Raw genomic sequence first — 21,225 nt, 5'->3', positions numbered from 1 at the left:
AGGGTCTATTTAGTTGGACTACTTCTAGCGACTTTACCTACGAGGCTATTGTGGAACCCAAATGAGATAAAATATTTTAAGCATTAGAAACCCTGTACAAATGTTCTTATCATCATGTGTCTCAGAGGGGAATTAGTAGCAATTTATCTTCTCTTCACTGCATTATATTTTTCTGCTAGAAATATGTTTGTAGTGCAGTTATTAAAAAAACTTAGGGTTTTGTTCACAAGTAATACAGTGTCCCCACACCATCATACATTCTTTCTCCATTAAACCTACTTATGTCTCTGCCTTCTGGTCTTAAATTCCCAAAAGGAAGCCTAGGATTTTAGTTTAATTTCTCAGAACATTGCCTTCCTTCATACATGCAAACATACACACCCCTGCACACAAATCGTTGAGCTGGTTGGAAAAATAAGAGTTGTAGGCTCTCTGTTGACAGTAAGCATCATTAATGATTATCTTTCTGCCATATTACAAGTAAAAATCGGTTATGTTCTCCTTGTGCTTCATGTTAGTAAACCTGCTCAAATGGGTTAAAGTAAGACCACGTAGTATGGAACTTACCCTTTTTGTGGTGGTAAACTAACCATAACTCTTTAAAAACACAGAATGTGAGAATACTTTGTACCTGTCTTTAAACAAAATTTGTATCTTATTCTGATGATGATGTCCTTTTAATAACTTGAGTATCATTTTCAGGGGAAGGTGCTATCAACCTGGCTTTGGCTCAGAACCGAAGCCAAGATGTGAGAATGAATGGACCTATGGGAGCTGGAAGTTCTGTTAGGGTGGAGCCAGGATTTCCTATGGCAGGTGGTCCAGGTGAGACCTTTTACTCGTTGTATCACATTTTACTAGTTTCCTTTTTAGGCTTTGTTTGCTAAAATATGATCCTCTTGAGTCCCGCAAGTTCAGTAGGGGTTCATACCATACCCACATCTCTGGTTGCAGGTGGCTCATGCCTATAATCCCAACACTTTGGGAGGTTGAGACAGGAGGATTGCTTGAGGCCAGGAGCTTATGACCAGTCTGAGCAATAGAGCAAGACTTTGTCTCTACAAAAACTATTTTTTTTAATTAGCCAGGTGTGATGGCACATGCCTTTAGTTCCAGCTACTTAAGAGGCTAAGGCAGGAGAATCCCTTGAGCCCAAGAATTCAAGTTAACAGTAATCTACAGTTTGGTTACTGAACTCCAGCCTTGATGACAGAGCCAGACCCTATCTCTAAAAAAATAAAAAAGAAAGTGAGACATGAGTCATTCCCAAGAGGCTAGGATCACAGCACGCAGCATCTTTGTAATATTCTGATACCATACTAAAGGTTGACGAACATTGACAGGTTGTATCATAGAACAACAGGAAAGTATTGGAAATATAAACGAGTAAAACATTTTCCATCCCAATATGTTTATAGTAGAGTGGAGAATGTAGCGTTCTAACTCCCACTTTCTGTAAGGCTGAAAATGTATGAATTGAGAATTCTTGTGTGCTTATGCTTACGTGGAGTGTAAGGCAGAAGGATCACTCCAGCCCAGGAATTTGAGATTGCAATGAGCTATTGCATGATAGTGATAATTTCAGTACACTCTAGCCTGGGAGACAGAGCAAGACCCTGTCTCAAAAAAAAAAAAAAAATGAGGGTGGCACCTGTGGCTCAAAGGAGTAGGGTGCCCCGTCCCATATACCGGAGGTGGCAGGTTTGAACCCGGCCCCAGCCAAAAACTGCAAAAAAAAATAAAAAAGAAAAAGCGATAATAATGCCTATAGTCTTTTGAGCTCATGCTTAAAGGTGGATAAGCTCTGAGCCGTGTAGGAAATATTTTCTGAGTTCCTGTTACATATATGTTAGGACCTCTGCTATTGATCTGTTGTAGAATACCATATAGTAGATGTAAAATACTCAGCTTGCTACCTTTAGCTCCTCACAAAAGTCTGAGTATTTGGTGTTAAGGCAGCTTGATAGGAAATTATAGGTGATGCTCTTGCCACTACTGGAAGGACCAGGCCCGAGGCAGAAGGAGAAGAGCCTAGCTAAGGTACATAGAGTTAATGAAAGAATGAATGAACCTGAGATGTATACATCAGGAAATCTGGGGTCTAGTTTCAACTTCTGACCAGAGGTCTTATTTACTGGCCTTAGTTTCCTGTGAACACCTTTAATTATGTCTGGAAACAGTCCTATAGATCCTTCCAGGTTTAAAGTTTTAAGGGTCTATTAAACCAATGTCAACACCTTAATCACCAACTCTCAGTATTTTGAAGATAGCAAGCATACTTACTAAGCAGCTCTAAGAAGTGAGTGTGAATTATCGTTCTGTAGTTCATTATCAACATAGGAAACTTAGAAGTTCTAGGTTGAAATCAAGTTATATTAGTATTTACATCAGATTCAGTGCCTCACGCCTGTAATCCTAGCACTCTGGGAGACTGAAGCTGGTGGATCACTTGAGCTCATGAGTTCGAGACTGCCTGAGCAAGAGTGAGACCCCCATTCTAAAAACCTAGCTGGATATTGTGACAGGTGTCTGTAGTCCCAGCTACTCAGGAGGCTGAGGCAAGAAGATTGCTTGAGCCTAAGAGTTAGAGGTTGCTGTGAGCTATGATGCCACAGCACTCTACCAGAGGCCACAAAGTGAGACTCTTGTCTAAAAAAAAAAAGTTGTATTAGTACTTAATGGAGAAGATGGATTGTGATAATATGCATAATACGAAGTTTCAAGAATAATCAGTAATCTATAGTTACTATGCCATTTTAAACTCAAGTATCTTTCTTTACTGCCAAGCATATTTTAGAATTTTTTTTCCTGTCGATTGAGACTTAAAGGATGCAGGCAAAATTTACTATTAGCTTAAACTAAACAGATAAATTTTTCTAGGGAAAAATACCTTTTAAAACAATAATAAATGACTTTGGAAGCATGTATCTAGTTAACCTTGATTTGTCGATGATTCTTAGCGCTACTTCTCTTAGTATTGGCAACAGAAAGTTAGCTAATCAAAAAGTCTTTTGCAACTAAAACTAAATCTAAAGCCTGTTTCTTTCATAGCCTTATACAGTGCCAGAATTTGTGGGGAAACTATAGTAGTCATTTAATTAGGGTTTCTCAACCTCGACACTGTTGATGTTTTGGGCTGATAATTCTTTGCTGTGGGGGACTGCCTGTGCATTTTGGAATGTTTGGCAGCATCCTTTGCCTCAACCCACCAGATGCCAGTAGCACTACTGCCCCTTTCATTTGGTTGTGCCAACTAAAAATGTCTCCAGACTTTACTAGATATCACCTCAGGGGCAAAATTGACCTTAGGTGAGAACCACAGATCTAGTCCACATTCCCACCTAGTATCGGACTGCATTTTGTAGTGTTACTTCTGAGCATGTAGTCAGCATATACTTGAAAATTTCTGGGACTCGGAAGCTTATTCCGATTCCCAGAAATAAGAAAAACTATTTCTTATCTCATAAGAACTTTCTTACTGTCTAAATGCAATCTTTGAAAAATTGAGTGGTATCCTTAGAAACAAATCCAATTTCAACAAACATCTGCCTAATGTTCTTTCCAAAACACCTAAAAATACTAGATAAAATATGACATTTACAGCCAGATTTGATGACTCAAGCCTGTTAGTTTCAGCTCTCTGGATGCTGAGGTGGGAGGATCCCTTTAGTCCAGGAGTTTGAGACCAGTCTGGGCTAGTGAGACCCCATCTCTAAAAATAAATAAATATAATACATAGCTGAGGCCATAAGAAAGTGGAGGGGTAGGGAGGTGAGAAAGTAAGGGATTTCAGGCCAGGTGTGGTGGCTCAGGCCTGTAATCCTAGCACTCTGGGAGGCCAAGATGGGCAGATTGCTTGAGCTCAACGGTTTTGAGACTAGCCTGAGCAAGAGTGGGATCCCCATCTCTTAAAAAAAAAAATGGCCGGGCATTGTATTGAGCGCCTGTAGTCCCAACTGTTTGGGAGGATGAGGCACGAGGATCGCTTGAGCCCAAGAGTGTGAGGTTGCTGTGAGCTATGATGCCATGACTCTCTACCCAGGGCACAGAGTGAGACTCTGTCTCAAAAAAATCAATCAATAAATAAAAAATCAAGGACTCCTCAGGACAAAAAAGAAATGAAGGATGAAAATTTAAACAACAGTAAATAGATTCCATAGGGACCAAGGGATTTGGGTTTCAATAGCCAGGAAGGGATAAAAGATGAAGCCTTACCTTGGGTTCACATGAAGAAGAAAGATTTCAGAATTCCTCGTGATGCCATAATTTTCAATGAAAGGTAAACGAGGATAATGTCACTCTCTGGCATAGGGAGACCAGTGGGAAATTTGGCATGGGCTCTAGTTGGGAGATGGAAGTATAGTGGTTGTGGAATTGTCTTCTCTCCCCTCTCTCATGTTGGACATTTAATATATTAGTATAATGACCCAGGAGCTGCCAGGCTAAATCATTAACATTTATGGTGCTAGACTAGTGATTACTGTTGAAATTATAGAGGGCACATTCTCAACCCCAGCCATGGCAGACTTCTCATAGTTAAAGCCTGTCAATGAGCTTATACTCTAAATTTATAAAATTTAGGATTAAACTCCTTCCCTCCTGAATTTTAGAGAATTAGAATAATCAGGGTATTAAAAATTATGAAAATCAGGCTTGGTGCTTGTAGCTCAATGGTTAGGGCACCGGCCACATACACTGGGGCTGGCAGGTTCAAACCCGTTCTGGGCCTGCTAAACAACAATGACAACTACAAAAAATATATACATATATAGCCAGGTGTTGTGGTGGGTGCCTGTAGTCCCAGCTAGTGGGAGGCTGAGGCAAGAGAATTGCTTAAGCCCAAGAGTTTGAGGTTGCTGTGAGCTGTGATGCCACAGCACATTACTGAGGGCAACATAGTGAGACTCTGTCTCAAAAAAAAAAAAAAAAATTATGAGAATCAGAGCCGGGCACTATGGCTTATGCCTTTAATCAGTCCTAGCACTTTAAGATCCTAAAGCGGGAGGATTGTTTGAGGTCAGGAGTTCAAGACCATCCTCAGCTTGAGCGAGAGTGGGACTGCCATCTCTACAAAAAAAAAAAAAATAGAAATATTAGCCAGGTATGATGACATGCACTTGTAGTCCCAGCTACTCAGGAGGCTGGGACAGGAGTCCAGAGAATATGAGGTTGCAGTGAGTTATAAAGAAGCTACTCACTTTTCCTCAGACATCAGAGCAAGATCTTGTTTCAAAAAAAAAAAAAAGAAGAAGAAAAAAAAACTTATGAAAATCAAAAGAGAAAATGGTACTATCAAAACATAAGGAGAAGTTAGACAGAACTTACAGAAATTTTAAAATCTTCAAAGTGAGTAATTTATTCAGACAATTAGAAATAGCTGGATTGAAAGGTGAATTTGAAGACATCAGCCAAAATGCAGCAGAGATAAATAAAGACATGGAAATAAGACATCAAGAGACATGAAGGATAAAATAAGGTTTAATGTATGTTTGAAAAGAGTTCCAGAAGAAGACAAAGACCTTGGGGAGAGGCCAGCACAGTGGCTCATGCCTGTAATCCTAGCACACTGGCCAAAGCAGGAAGATTGCTGAAATCAGGAGTTGGAGACTATCCTAAACAAGAACGAGACCCCTGTGGCTCAGGCGACTAAGGCGCCAGCCACATACACCTGAGCTGGCGGGTTCGAATCCAGCCCAGGCCTGCCAAACAACAATGATGGCTGCAACCAAAAAAATAGCCAGGCATTGTAGTGGATGCCTATAGTTCCAGCTACTTGGGAGCCAGAAGCAGGAGAATCGCTTGAGCCCAGGAGTTGGAGGTTGCTGTGAGCTGTGATGCCACAGCACTCTACCCAGGGTGACAGCTTGAGGCTCTGTCTCAAAAAAAAAAAAACAAAAAAAGAGTGAGACCCCATCTCTACTCATAATAGAAAAGTTATCCAGGTGCTGTAGCATACACCTCCAGTCCCAGCTACTTGGGAGGCTGAGACAGAAGGATTGCTTAAACCTAGGATTTTGAGATTGCTATGAGCTAAGCTGAGGCCATTGCACTCTAGCCCTGGTGATAGAGCAAGACTCTGTCTACAAAAAGGAAAAGGAAGAAAAATTGGGGAGGGTTGGAAAGAGAATGGCTGAATTTTTTCCAAAACTGATAAAAGACATAATTCCTCAGATTCAGAAGCACAGTAATCCTGAGTAGTGGAAATAAAAATAAACATCTAGACACAGTATTGTAAAACTACAGAACGCTGTAAACAAAGAGAATGTTAAAAGCAACCCAAAAGAAAAGAGCAGTTATTTACCAGGGAAAGCTACTGAGTCTATAGCTGATTACTCAACAGCAGTATTGGAATGTAGAAAACATTGGAATAGTATTTTCAAAGTACTGAGAAAATAATCAATAGCCTAGTATTTTAATATATATATATATTTTTTATGGTTGGGGGTTACCACAACATGAGGAACTGTATTGAAGGGTCGCAGCGTTAGGAGGCAATTAGGAAGGTTGAGAACCACTGGCTTAGGTGATTCTCTTGCCTCAGCCTTCCAAGTAGTTGGGACTACAAGCCCCCGCCACAACGCCTGGCTATTTTTTTGTTGCAGTTTGGCCAGGGCTGGGTTCGAACCCCCCACCCTTGGTATATGGGGCCGGTGCCCTCCTCACTGAGCCACAGGCGCCACCCACAGTAGCCTCGTATTTTAAATGTAGCTATACTCTCAAGACTAGTATGAAAGTTGGGTGCAGTGGCTTATACCTCTAATCCTAGCACTCTGGGAGGCTGAGTCGGGAGCATTGCTTGAGCTCAGAAGTTCAAGACCAGCCTCAGCAAGAGTGGGACCCTTTTCATACCAAAAATAGAAAAAATTAGCCAGGTGTGGTGGCTCCCGCATTGAATAGGCTCCTGCCTATTCAGCAGGCTGAGGCAGGAGAATCACTTGAGCCCAGGAGTTTGTGGTTGCTGTGAGCAATGATGACACCACTACACTCTACCCAGGGTGACAAAATGAGACCCTGTCTCAAAAAAAAAAAAAAAAAGAAAAGAATAGTATGAAATAAAGACCTTTTCAAAGAGACTAAGAGAATTTACCATTAACAGACCCTTGCTAATTGAACTGCTCAAGGATGTACCTCAGGAAGAAGAAAATTGAACCTAAGATGGAAGAAGTAAGATCTAAGAAGGAATGGTGAGCTAAATAATTGGTTAGCATGGGGTAAATCTAAATAAGCATTGACTCACTTAGTAATGATGATGATATATTGTCTTTATACTTTAAATCACATATATCTGTTGACATTTTAAAGAATATCAATAAAATAATAGAAATAGAATGTATAACTTCTAAACTAATAATGAAATACTTTGGTTTATCTTCATATCATATAAAAATCTTTCACCTTTTTAAACTAGTAACGGAAGAGTAGAGAGGAAGGGAATGATAAAACAAATCAATCCAGGCTCAGCGCCCGTACTCAGTGGTTAGGGTGCTGGCCATATACACCAAGGCTGGTGGGTTCAAACCTGGCGTGGCCTGCTAAACAACAATGACAACTACAAAAAAAAAAAAACAAAGAGCCAGGCATTGTGGCAGGCTCCCATAGTCCCAGATACTTGGGAGGCTGAGGCAAGAGAATTACTTAAACTCAAGAGTTTGAGGTTGCTGTGAGTTGTGATGCTACGGCACTCTACTGAGGGCGATATAGTAAGACTGTGTCTCCAAAAAAAAAAAGAAAGAAAGCAATCCAGTATAATTCAGGAAAAATAAGAAAACAGCGTAGAAAAAGGAGACTGACTAGAACTCATAAAATGACAGAATAAATCAAAATATACCATAACAATAAAGGTAAATGGATTATGAACACTGAAAAAAAACAACCAACAAATGATTAGGCCAAGCATCGTGGCTTATGACGGTAATTTTAGCACTTTGAGAAGCTAGGGCAGGAGGATTGCTTGAGGCCAGGATTTGAGATAAGCCTGGGCAAAATAATGAGCCCCTGTCTCTACAAAAAAATATTTTTTTCTTTCTTTCTTTTTTTGAGACAGAGTCTCATTATGTCGCCCTCGGTAGAGTGCTGTGGTGTCATAGCTCTCAGCAACCTCAAACTCTTGGGCTCAAGCAATTCTTCTGCCTCTGCCTCCCAAGGAGCTGGGACTACAGGTGCCCGCCACAACGCCCGGCTTTTTTTTTTTGTTGTTGTAGTTGTTATTGGGGTAGACCAGGGCCGCATTCGAACCTGCCAGCCCCAGTATGTGGCCAGCATCCTATCTGCTGAGCTACAAGCGCCAAGCCTCTACAAAAGTATCTTAAAAAATTAGCTGGACATGGTTATGCACACCTGTAGTTGAAAGGATTGCTTGAGCCTAGGAGTTTGATGTCATAGTGAGCTATGATTATGTCATTGTACTCCAGCATATATAACAGAGGTGAGACCCTGTATCTAAGAAAAGAAATATGGGAATAAAGTATAAAGACTTAGAAGGCTTAACGTTAGAAAGATAGATAAAAAGGTAAACAAGGTGAATATTAACCAAGAAAGTGGTGTATTTATCAGATAAAATAGACAGTATGATAAAAACCATTACTGAGGATAAATAGGGCTACTGTATGATGTGAAAGGAATAGTTTACCAGGAAGGTAGCTAAACTTTTATGTACTTAATAACCTAGCCTCAACATATGTAAGAATTGCACAGAGATAGCAAATCTTAGGGGATATTTCTGTTAGCAATTAATGGATTAAGCTTATAAAAAATAACAAGAAGACTTAAATGATAATTAAAGTAGTTTTATGTAATGGTATATATAGAGATCATGCAGTAATAATTCAAACATTCTTAATCTTTTCAAGTAAAATTGGAAAATTTATACAATTGACCATGGATTCCAAGAGCAAGTTTTAGAAAATACCAAATATTGGTATCACATAAATCCTGTTCTCTAACTACAGTGCAGTTAAGTTAAATCAATAGCAAAAATAATAAATAAATAAGAATTCATGTTTTTGGAAATTTAGAAATATATCCTAAATGCCAAAGATTTTTTCAAAACCAATCATGGGGCCAGGCATGGTGACTCATGCATATAATCCCAGCACTCTGGGAGGCTGAGGCAGGTGGATCACTTGAACTCAGGAGTTTGAGGTTGCTATAAGCTATGATACCAAGGTACTGTACCTGGGGCAAGAAAAGAAGATTCTGTCTCACACACACAAAAAAGAGTGAGACTCAGTCTCTAAATAAATAAATAAAAGCAATCATGGGGCTGAACACAGTGTAATCCTAGCACTCTGGAAGGCCAATGTAGGAGGACAGGATGGTTTCAGCTCAGGAGTTCGAGACCACCCTGAGCAAGAGTGAGACCTTGTCTCTACTAAAAATATGAAAATTAGTAGCCAGGTGTTAGGGCTGGTGCCTATAGTCCCAGCTACTTGGGAGGCTGAGGCAGGAGGATGTCTTGAATCCAGGGTGAGGTTGCTGTGAGCTAGACCAACACCACTGTAGTAGCCCGAGGCAACAGAGACCTTTGTCTCAAAAAAAAACCCCAAAAAATAAAAAAAATGCAATCATGGTGGAAATTAGTATTTAAGATGAAGTAATGAGATAGTACATATCAAAATTTGTGAGTTGTAGCCAATACAGTGCTTAAAAGAAATTGGCTCGGGCAGCCATAGCACAGTGGTTACCCTGCCAGCCTGAGGTGTAAGGGTGATGGGTTTGAACCTGGCCCGGGCCAGCTAAACAATTGCAGCAAAAAAATAGCTGAGCATTGTTCCGTGCACCTGTAGTCCCAGCTACTTGGGAGGCTGAGGCAAGACAATTGCTTAAGCCCAAGAGTTTGAGGTTGCTGTGAGGTGTGACATCATAGCACTCTAACAAGGGCGACACGGTGGGACTTGGTCTCAAAAAAAAAAAAAAATGAAATATATATTAGTGAATATCAACTGAAAATTAATAAGCTAAGTGTGTCACTTAAGAATTGAGAAAAAGAACACCAGAGTAATAAGCTAGGAAGGAAATAATGAAGACAGGAGCAGAGGTAAGTGTAAAGCAGAGTGGCAAACCCAAAATATGTTTTTTTGAAAGGATGACTAAAACTGATAAACTGGACAAGACTACTAAGAGATAAAGAGGGGCCCGGCATGGTGGTTCATGCCTGTAATCACAGCACCCTGGGAGGCTAAGGTGGGTGGATTGCCTGAGCTCACTTGCTCAAGACCAGCGTGAGCAAGAGCTAGACTCCGACTCTAAAAACAGCCGGGCATTGTGACGGGCACTTGTAGTTCCAGCTACTAGGGAGGCTGAGGCAAGAGGATCACTTGAGCCCAAGAGTTTGAGGTTACTGTGAGCTGTGATGCCACAGTAATCTACCAAGGGTGACAAAGTGAGACTGTCTCAAAAAAAAAAAAGAATGGAAAATACTACACACTTTTAAAGGCTGAATTTTATTGCATATGAGTTATATCTCAATTTTCAAAAAAGAGTAGAAAAAGATATTCTATAAATAACTTTATGCTAATAAATTTCAAAGTTTTCGCAAATCATAATTTAATCAAAATCAACTTAGAAGACATGATTAACTTGAAAAATTTATAACCACTTGAGAAATTGAAACAATAAAAAATGTTTTCCTATGAATCAGTTACTATATGCTACAGGCCCATATGGTTTTTCAGGTAAATTTTACTAAACATTTAAAGAACAGATATACTTAACTATTCCAGAGCACCAGAGCCTAGAAAAAGAGGAAAGAATTGTTACAAATTATTTTGAGGTTATTTTAATTTTGTTGCCAAAAGTCAAAGAAGGACAGGAAGAGAGGATAATTATAGGGTATTTTCACAGACATAAATGATAAATCCTAAAAAATATAACCATCAAGGCGCCGGCCCCATATGCCGAGGGTGGCGGGTTCAAACCCAGCCCCGGCCAAACTGCATCCAAAAAATAGCCGGGCATTATAGTGGGCGCCTGTAGTCCCAGCTGCTCGGGAGGCTGAGGCAAGAGAATCACATAAGCCCAAGAGCTGGAGGTTGCTGTGAGCCGTGTGACGCCACGGCACTCTACCGAGGGCAGTAAAGTAAGACTCTGTCTCTACAAAAAAAATATAACCATCAGAAATGAGAAACATGTGGAATTTGTACTCCAAACTGCTAGTTGGAGTATAAATTGGTATAACCACTTTTGAGAGCAATTTACCAATCTATAATAAAAATGAAAATGCTTAGTCTTTAAAACTAGCAATTCTAAGTATACAATCTAAAGACACTCTTACATGTCCACAAGAATTCATGACAAATTCATGGCATTGCAGAATCTTAAGTATAAAAAGGAAGAATAAAATTGTAGTATTCATCAGCAGAAAGATGAAAGTGTGGTTCTATACCATTGAGCAAGCACTTACAGCAGTCAAAAAATTATAATAAATGCAAAAAGAAACTGAAGAAAAATGCACATATATAGTACCACTTACACAGAGATTAAAAGCATACAAGACTGGGAATGGAGGCCAAGGTAGGAGGACAGGATGGTGTCAGCTCAGGAGTTTGAGACCACCCTGAGCAAGAGTGAGACTCCTCACTCCTATAATTCTAGCACTCTGGGAGACTAAAGCAGGAGGATTGCTTCAGCTCAGCAATTTGAGGTTGCAGGGAGCTGTGATGACAGCACTGCACTCTACAGAGGTGACAGCATAAGACCCCGTCTCAAAATAAATGAACCTTATAAAAATGCTGTACATTTTACCTATGTATACAGAAAAGGCAAATAAGCATGCACAGAACTGTTAGCCCCAATTATAATAAGAGGAAGGAAATGGAATCAGATTGGGAAAAAGTAGGAGGCTTCTGCTGTTATCTACATGCACATCTAGTGTAGATAGTGCACATTTTTTACATTTAAAAAAGGTAGATGATGGATATAGAAATTTTTCATACCTTTCATATTCTTGAAATATTTCATTAAGACAAAAATTGTGCCAATTCCAGTACTCTATTATAAGGAATTTTTTTTTCTAGGATTAATAAGGATGACCAGCCCCGCCAATGTTATGATACCCCAAGGTGGAAATGTGTCTTCTTCCATGATGGCACCTGGCCCCAGTCCAGAGCTCCAGCCCAGGACTCCTCGCCCTGCTTCTCAGTCAGGTAATGACTTCTAGTCTTTGAGAATTGAAAAGGTTGAAACTACCTGCACAGATCAGCTATCTCTGATGCCAAATTTCTAACTGCCTAACTCAAAATGCCACCTTCTTTAATCCTATAATGCTAGCCCTGATTTCTTCAAGCTAAATGTCATCATTTCCTTCTTAGAATTTGTCATTTATTTTCTTATTTCTATCCCAACATTCCTAAAAATTCATGCCTTGGCCTACATAGTCCTCCAAGATACTCCATGACAAAGAATTCTGTAGTCAGGTAAATTTGGTAAATGAGTGGTTCTTTGTCCTCCCTCCTCAAGATTCAGAATTAATCTTGTAGGTACTGAAAGCCCTATAGTGAAGAAACCTGTCTAAAGTTGTTAGCTTCAGTGTTTCCTAAACCTAAATGAGTAGGGTTTTTTTCTTTTGTTATAACACTAATAGTCCCCCAGAGTATGATTAGGAAAATATTTCTCTTCACATTTCATGTTTGGCTCTTCTGTCCACTGTTTGAATCATGAACTTTTTTAAAGGCAGAATTCACATTTCTGTCATCTTGGTATCCTGCTTTGCACACGGAAAGTATCCACAAATGATTATTTTGTTGAATAGTGCCAGCAGATTTTGGCACTTGCAGAATTGCCAAGACCATTACTCTACGATCTAGGTTGCAGTAGGTTAATTATTGCTTTGTTGACTATCTTTAAACAGATGCAATGGATCCACTCCTCTCTGGGCTCCATATACAGCAGCAAAGTCATCCCTCAGGATCTTTAGCTCCCCCGCACCACCCGATGCAGCCTGTCCCTGTGAACAGACAAATGAACCCAGCTAATTTTCCCCAGCTGCAGCAGCAGCAACAGCAACAGCAGCAACAGTTGCAGGCAAGACCCCCACAGCAGCATCAGCAGCAACAGCCACAGGGAATTCGACCCCAGTTTACTGCCCCAACTCAGGTGCCTGTTCCTCCAGGCTGGAACCAGCTGCCTTCTGGAGCCCTTCAACCTCCTCCAGCCCAGGGTTCTCTGGGCACAATGACTGCAAACCAAGGGTGGAAGAAGGCTCCCTTGCCTGGCCCAATGCAACAGCAACTCCAGGCAAGACCATCCTTAGCCACGGTACAGACACCTTCCCACCCTCCCCCTCCATATCCCTTTGGCAGCCAGCAAGCCTCACAAGCCCATACAAACTTTCCTCAGATGAGCAACCCAGGCCAGTTCACAGCTCCTCAGATGAAGAGCTTGCAGGGAGGGCCCTCTAGGGTCCCAACCCCCCTGCAACAGCCCCACCTCACCAACAAGTCTCCTGCCTCCTCACCCTCCTCCTTCCAGCAGGGATCCCCTGCATCTTCCCCAACGGTTAACCAAACTCAGCAGCAAATGGGACCAAGGCCACCTCAAAATAACCCACTTCCCCAGGGATTTCAGCAGCCCGTCAGCTCTCCAGGTCGGAATCCTATGGTTCAACAGGGAAATGTGCCACCTAACTTCATGGTGATGCAGCAGCAGCCACCAAACCAGGGGCCACAGAGTTTACATCCAGGCCTAGGAGGTGAGGAACACTGAATCTGTTTATGATAGTAAATTTGCTGGAGATAGATCTTAATAGAACTTCAGTTTTTAGTGTTAATGCAGGAAGTGAAATAAGAATACATGTATAATTATTTGGTTTGTTGATTTGGTGGCGACACTTGATATAACTTAGTTAACGTGATACATTATGCAGCATCTTACTCCTCAAATTTAAGCTAGTTCTCTGGATAAGAATCCAGGTAAAATTCAATATAGAGATGTTCATTTTGTTTCTCAAATTATTTTTGTTTGATCTTATACTAGTAAGTTAAAATGTCCAGAAGAAACATGCATTTTATTAACAATTTAAACTTCTCCTTTGTTGAAAAAATTAAGATTATGCAAAAATGAAAGATGAGAGCAAGGGTCTTATTGGGGGAAAGACCCTTATAATTATCAATTTTTATAATCCTGGTTAGTAAAATAGTAAGCATGGTATTTGTTAAGTTTGATTGAAGTATTAAAGGGGAGTAAGTTCAGAAATCATTGACTTTTATAGTTTATAATGCCAATGCCTGCTCCTTAGAGAGGGAATTCCACCAGTTATACCTAAAGGAGATTTATTTATTTATTTTGTAAGGTGCCTCTTGTATGAAGAAAAAGCAATGGAGCTTAATGTGTGAGAGGTAAAACGATTACAGTAAAACTTATCCATCTCCATGTTTTATTATTTATTCTTATTAATCATTGATCTAGTGCACATGAATGTGCTTGGAGCTTTTCAGTAAGGTATAGAGAGTATCAGTAATACTGTCATCTGATAAGCATATCCCCCACCAAAAGACACCCATTGCCTACCCAGAAAAAAACCCTTGCATTTTTAGTGTGACATAGCAAAGGCATGTTCCCATGGTTTCTGGTGAAATTAAGTTGTTCATCAGTCTTTTCACTCTCTTGTAATTAATTTTGCTGACATGCAGGTTCTAATATTTGAATCCTAAGACATTCTTAGAAAATGCAAGAATATTTCAATTCCAAACTTCACTGTTTTGGGCATCTAGCCCTGGATCAGTGGAAGCTGGGTAGTCCCTCCTGCAAATGTGATTACTGATTTAATTACAATGGAAGCATGCAAATGGGACTTGTCACTGCTAAAGGAAGGACAAATGCATATTTGTCTACAAAGAGTTTTTCAGGGCATTGAAAAATTGGCCCTTAAAAAAGCAAATGGACTAATGCAAGAAATTTTTAAGTGAGCTTTAGGTCTTGATGCTTTCATAGAGCAGATGATGTGCTCACCTAGGTGATCTGGCCACATCAAGGCCTGCCTTATAAATGTTGAGTGGGTTCTGAGATTCTCCTTATTGTAAATTTGTTTTCTGAAATTGGGCCTTCCTAAAAGGAACTAATACTTCAGTATGATTCCATTAGGGCATGGTTTTCAGTACCATAACTGTCAGAATCATAGCAAACTTGATGAGGGGAAGGCATGACATTTTGATAAATTTAATGTAGCCTCACTTTGAAGTTCCTATGAACTGTTTCTGATCTCCTATGTCTTCCAAAGAGACAAGCGCACGATTGGGGGGAAATTTTTTGCAAGGGATATTATCATCCATTTCCCTCAAAGGGAAAAAAATCACTCATCTATCTTTAATATTAGGACCCAGCTCTTTGTTTTATAGTACTTCATATCAATTTGTTTAAATCTGAGAGAATTTAGTATATTCCTTTGGTGCCTGTCTTAAAGTATGTAAAGTTTTGGGGTCCGTTGTATATATTTAAAAAGCGAGCTTTCAAACCTTGCTATGGCGTGGCCTCAGATCACATTTAGGGAGCAGATTGCCATCTTTTCCTTGGCATGTTCTAAGTGTAAACTTTTTAGTATTTCTTTTTCATTTTGACAATGCTCATATAAGAAATTGTGTTGATTTTTTTAACCATCTTTCCCAACCTTGTTAATTAAAGATCCTACCAGTGTGACAGAGAGCTAAGCCAGTGGAGACTTCATGCAGCTCATCCTTCCTTATTCATTCCATGTCTAAGCAAGAGTATAAATTTGCTAGGTAACTGCCTTACTCATTGTTTTCTATTAAGGAATGCCTAAACGCCTCCCACCTGGCTTCTCAGCAGGACAGGCCAACTCGAACTTTATGCAAGGTCAGGTGCCTTCGACCACAGCAACCACCCCTGGGAATTCAGGAGCCCCTCAGCTGCAAGCAAATCAAAATGTCCAGCATTCAGGTTTGTTTTCTGTGATTTATTCAGCCAGCATTTATTGAGTATTTTGTGATAGACTTGACAAGCAACAGGGGTATACAATAAACAAGTTCTGGTCTCTTCTCTTAATTTCATACCCATAAGTAGTTATTCTTTCAGGCCAGGCATGATGGCTCACACCTGTAATCCTAGCATACTGGAAGGCCAAAGAGGGGGGATCACTTAAGCTCAGGAGTTAGAGATCAGCCTGAGCAAGAGTGAGATCCTGTCTCTACTAAAAATAGAAAAAAATAGCTGGGCATTGTAGCAAGTACATATAGTTCCAGCTACTTGAGAAACTGAGGCAGGAGGATTATGTAAATCCAGGAGTTTGAGGTTGCTGAGAGTTAGGCTGACCCTAAGACATTCTAGCCTGGGTAACGGAGTAAGACTCTCTGTTTAAAAAAAAGAAAAAGATTATGTATGTATGTATACACACACTTTCAGAGCAATAACATATATAGAAAGTAGGTAATGTGTCTCAGTATTCTTATCCACCTAAGAAAAGGAGATGAAACAGATTAGATCAGAGATCAGCAATTTTTCTTCTATAAGGGCCAGATAGTAAATATTCTAGGTTTTGTAGGTTATGTGGTCTCTGTTACAATTACTTGACTCTTCTATTACAGCATAAAAAGTAGCCATAGACAGTATGTAAACAAATGAGTAAGGCAGTGTTCTAAACACTTATTTATGAATCAGCAGTGGGCCTGGTTTGGCCCATGGGCCATAGTTTGTTAACCTGTGAGTTAGGCAGTAAAAAGACAACAGGCATTTCTGGCAGATGAAACTGTAGATACAAAGGCATGAAGACACAGCATGTTTAGACAGCTAGGACCTTTTGAATCTTTATATAGTACTTGTTAGCTTTGTTTGCGCTGAGTATCTGAATTCTGGTTTACAATGTAGTATTTTTTAAAACTTAATTAACCAACAGTGTATTCTGTATAAGAAAAAATTTTGGAAGGGAAATAAGATACAATGGAGTGGCGAAAACGTATTTGTAGAGCAGTATTACGTGAGCTCAAACTTGGTGTTTCTGGTTGCTTCAGGACCATATTGCCTAATCCTCTTACCTTTTCTCATTCAAGCGATTTGTACTGAGAGAGCTCAGATATTTTCTGAACTTCCAATCCCACTTGGAGCTAATTTAGTTTCATACTTCCAACTTTAAATGTAAATCACTGAGGAATGAGAAAAATTCTTAATAAAAAAACAGAGTTCATACTATTTCTTGAAGGATAGGGCAAACTACTTGACTTTTCCTATCTAATAAAGCAAAACTGCATTCATGAGTTATGTAAATTAATGTTTTTATAGGAGGTTTTGAAACAATGATAAAATCACAATTCCTTCACCCTAGCATAGCTATTCATTCCTTCACCCTAGCAAAGTTACCATACCTTTATATGGTACCTTCTACATTTTCCTTATCATTTTGATTTATTCATTTGTCCTATCTAAATAAAGTAGCTCTACTCTTTTCTGTTATTTTCTATTCTTACTTTATTTCTCTTGTTAGCTTTCTGCTTCCTTAAAAAATACTCATCTGTTTGTTTATTGTGTCTTTTACCAACTAGACGGTAGGCCAAGCATCCTCAAACTTTTTAAACAGGGGGCCAGTTCACTGTCCCTCAGACCGTTGGAGGGCCAGACTATAGTTTAAAAAAAAAACTATGAACAAATTCCTATGCACACTGCACATACCTTATTTTGAAGTAAAAAAACAAAACAGGAACAAATACAATCACACCGCCTCATGTGGCCCACAGGCCGCAGTTTGAGGACCCCTGCTATAGGCTGTAGGAGGCCAGGGATTTGGTCTATCTTATTTATTGATATATGCTCACCACCAAAGTGCTTTGTATGTATAGGTGCTCAGTAAATAATTGTTGGTTGAATGAATATACGTTGGCATACTCAGTGTAGAGAAGCATATACAGTGGTCATGGAGTTCAAATTTGAGTTCATAAGGCTGGTTTAAAAAATCTTCCTTGAGATTTAAGATCTAGATAATGTAAACAAGGGACATTTGGTTATTCATTTAAAAAAAGAAAATATAAGTAGCTATAAGAAAATCCCGAAGATCCTGGCTTGGCACCAGTAGCACAATGGTTGCAGTACCAGCCACATACACTGAGAGAGCCCAGCCAGCTAAACCACTGCAACAAAAAAATAGCCAGGCATTGTAGCAGGTGCCTTTAGTCCAAGCTGCTGGGAGGCTGAGGCAGGAGAATTGCTTAAGCCCAAGAGTTTGAGATTGCTGTGAAGTATGACTGCACAGCACTCTACCAAGGGCAACATAGTGAGACTCTGTCTCAAAAAAAATAAAGAAAGAAAGAAAAAAAATCCCAAAGATCCAACAAAAAGTAAACATACAGAAATTGAGGTAGCACCATTTGTCTAAATTAGAAATAGCTAAGAAAAATAGAACATGTCCCATGAGGTCTACAAGGGGCTGTCACAGGTGAGAATCACTGAAGTTTCAGCAGCCATCTGTCTGGAGCTTGCAGAGGGGTTTGGTCAGTTGACTCCCACCAGAGGTTCAGCTTCTAGATCAAGATTAAATAATTTTGACCACATAGGACAGACGAGACCTATCCTTAGGAAGTATTAGATCAGTGATTCTCAACCTTCCTATTGCCACGACCCTTTAATACAGTTCCTCATGTTGTGGTAACCCCCAACCATAAAATTATTTTCATTGCTACTTCATAACTGTCATTTCGCTACTGTTATGAATCATAATGTAAATATCTGATATGCAGGATGGTCTTAGGCAACCCCTGTGAAAGGGTCGTTCAGCCCTCAAAGAGGTCTCAACCCACAGGTTGAGAACCGCTGTATTAGATGTTCTTTTCTTTGAAATGCAGCTTCCATACATCACACACATAACCTTTTTTTTTTTTGAGACAGAGCCTCAAGCTGTCACCCTGGGTAGAGTGCTGTAGCATCACAGCTCACAGCAGCCTCCAACTCCTGGGCTAAAGCAATTCTCTTGCCTTAGCCTCCCAAGTAGCTGGGACTATAGGCGCCTGCCACAATGCCCGGCCATTTTTTGGTTGTGGCTGTCGTTGTTTGGCAGACCCACGCTGGATTCAAACCTGGTGTATGTGGCTGGCACCTTAGCCACTTGAGCTACAGGCACCAAGCCACACACACACGTAACCTTTGAGTGTCATTATTAGTTTTCCAAGAAACATTTTTAAATGTCTTCTTGCATTGGTGAAGTTTTCCTAAGAGGACACTTCATATTCTTTGTTTTCCTGACTCATTTATAGCAGTTTATTTCACTAGCTTATAGTGCTTTTCATTAATTTTCTTCACCTTAAGGTAACCACAAGTCATTTTAAGACAATGAGATGCTGGGCAGCACCTGTGGCTTAGTGACTAGGGCGCTGGCCCCCTATACCGGAGGTGGTGGGTTCAAACCTGGCCTTGGCCAAAAAAAGACCAAACAAACAAACAAAAAAAAAAAACAATGAGATGCTGCCTTTCTCTCTATTTAATCTGAAAGAAGGTAAACTTTACTGATCTTTAAAATGTTATCTTCAAGTTATCACATAAGAGTAAGGATACTGTTTCTTCTCTATTATATGGTCATTGAGTATGTAACCAGCTATTCTACAGTTACATCGACTCAGTTTGGAAAATGCCTAGAAAGAATGTCAATCATAGCACATTATAGGACAGTGAATATACGGGGGATAGATGTCTTTCTAAGTAACGTAATTTGAGTGTTTTGATAATAAGATAACATTTCTTTCTGAAATTGTGACTTTGTTTTTTTTAAAGGTGGCCAAGGAGCTGGTCCTCCTCAAAACCAGATGCAGGTGTCCCATGGGCCACCAAATATGATGCAGCCCAGCCTCATGGGAATTCATGGCAACATGAACAGTCAGCAGGCTGGTAATTCTGGGGTTCCTCAGGTGAACCTGGGCAACATGCAAGGCCAGCCCCAGCCGGGCCCACCATCTCAGCTGATGGGCATGCACCAGCAGATTGTGCCCTCTCAGGGCCAGATGGTCCAGCAACAAGGAACCTTGAACCCTCAGAACCCTATGATCCTTTCAAGGGCCCAGCTTATGCCACAGGGCCAAATGATGGTGAACCCTCAGAGCCAGAATCTTGGGCCCTCGCCCCAAAGGATGACCCCACCCAAGCAGATGCTTTCCCAGCAGGGCCCACAAATGATGGCGCCACATAACCAGATGATGGGGCCTCAGGGGCAGGTTTTGCTCCAGCAGAACCCAATGATAGAACAGATCATGACCAATCAGATTCAGGGGAATAAACAGCAATTTAACACTCAGAACCAATCCAATGTCATGCCGGGACCAGCACAGATAATGAGAGGACCAACTCCGAACATGCAAGGAAACATGGTGCAGTTTACAGGACAGATGTCAGGACAGATGCTGCCCCAGCAAGGGCCTGTGAACAACAGTCCATCTCAGGTTATGGGGATTCAGGGGCAGGTCTTGCGGCCACCAGGACCCAGCCCACACATGGCCCAGCAGCATGGTGATCCTGCTACCACAGCAAACAATGATGTCAGCTTGCCTCAGATGATGCCTGATGTTAGCATGCAACAAACCAACATGGTCCCTCCTCATGTACAGGCCATGCAGGGGAACAGTGCCTCGGGAAACCACTTCTCAGGCCATGGGATGCCTTTCAATGCACCTTTCAGTGGAGCACCCAATGGAAATCAGATGTCCTGTGGTCAGAATCCAGGCTTCCCGGTCAATAAGGATGTTACACTAACAAGCCCGTTGTTGGTCAACTTATTGCAGAGTGACATCTCTGCAGGCCATTTTGGGGTAAACAATAAGCAAAATAATACAAACGCAAATAAACCGAAGAAGAAGAAACCCCCTCGGAAGAAGAAAAGTAGTCAACAAGATCTAAAGTAGGTTGTGATAATTTTGCCTCAAATTTTATTCATTTGTTTCTATGTGGGTGACCTTTTTTGATAGAAAATTTTAGACATATATAAAATTAGAATAGTGTAATGAAATCTCACTGCTTCAACAGTTATCATCTTGCCCTATCAACTTGTGTCACCTTCATCTATACTGTCAGTACCCTTTTAATTATTTTAAAGCAAATTCATTTGGTAAATATTTCACCGTGTAACTCTAAAAGATAAGAACAGTTTTTTTATATGACTACACAATGTCATCAGAACACCTGAAATACTAATACTTCCTTAATACCCTCACATATCCAGTGTTCACGTTTCCCTGATTATCTCCAATTTTTTTCTTATAATTTTTTGTTCAAATAAGGACCCACACAAGGTTTATACATTGCACT

General features: G+C 40.3%; 1 protein-coding gene across 7 annotated transcripts in view; it reads left to right on the top strand.

The window, feature by feature from the left end:
• Positions 1 to 21,225, top strand: part of NCOA6 (nuclear receptor coactivator 6) — a 136,728-nt gene that overhangs the window by 78,914 nt on the left and 36,589 nt on the right. For 6 of the 7 annotated variants that reach the window (XM_053573472.1, XM_053573468.1, XM_053573471.1 and 3 more), the window contains 5 exons: positions 703 to 825; positions 12,015 to 12,143; positions 12,848 to 13,687; positions 15,745 to 15,891; positions 19,702 to 20,818. In XM_053573472.1, the coding sequence (XP_053429447.1) occupies positions 756 to 825; positions 12,015 to 12,143; positions 12,848 to 13,687; positions 15,745 to 15,891; positions 19,702 to 20,818 (2,303 nt within the window). In that variant the 5' untranslated portion in view covers positions 703 to 755. The remainder of the gene's footprint in view (positions 1 to 702; positions 826 to 12,014; positions 12,144 to 12,847; positions 13,688 to 15,744; positions 15,892 to 19,701; positions 20,819 to 21,225) is intronic. The other variant, XM_053573470.1, reaches the window with a different exon arrangement.

This window comes from Nycticebus coucang, chromosome 21 (assembly GCF_027406575.1).
Source record: "Nycticebus coucang isolate mNycCou1 chromosome 21, mNycCou1.pri, whole genome shotgun sequence".
In the NCBI taxonomy this organism is placed as follows: Eukaryota; Metazoa; Chordata; class Mammalia; order Primates; family Lorisidae; genus Nycticebus; species Nycticebus coucang.
This window is presented reverse-complemented; position numbering and strand designations above follow the sequence as displayed.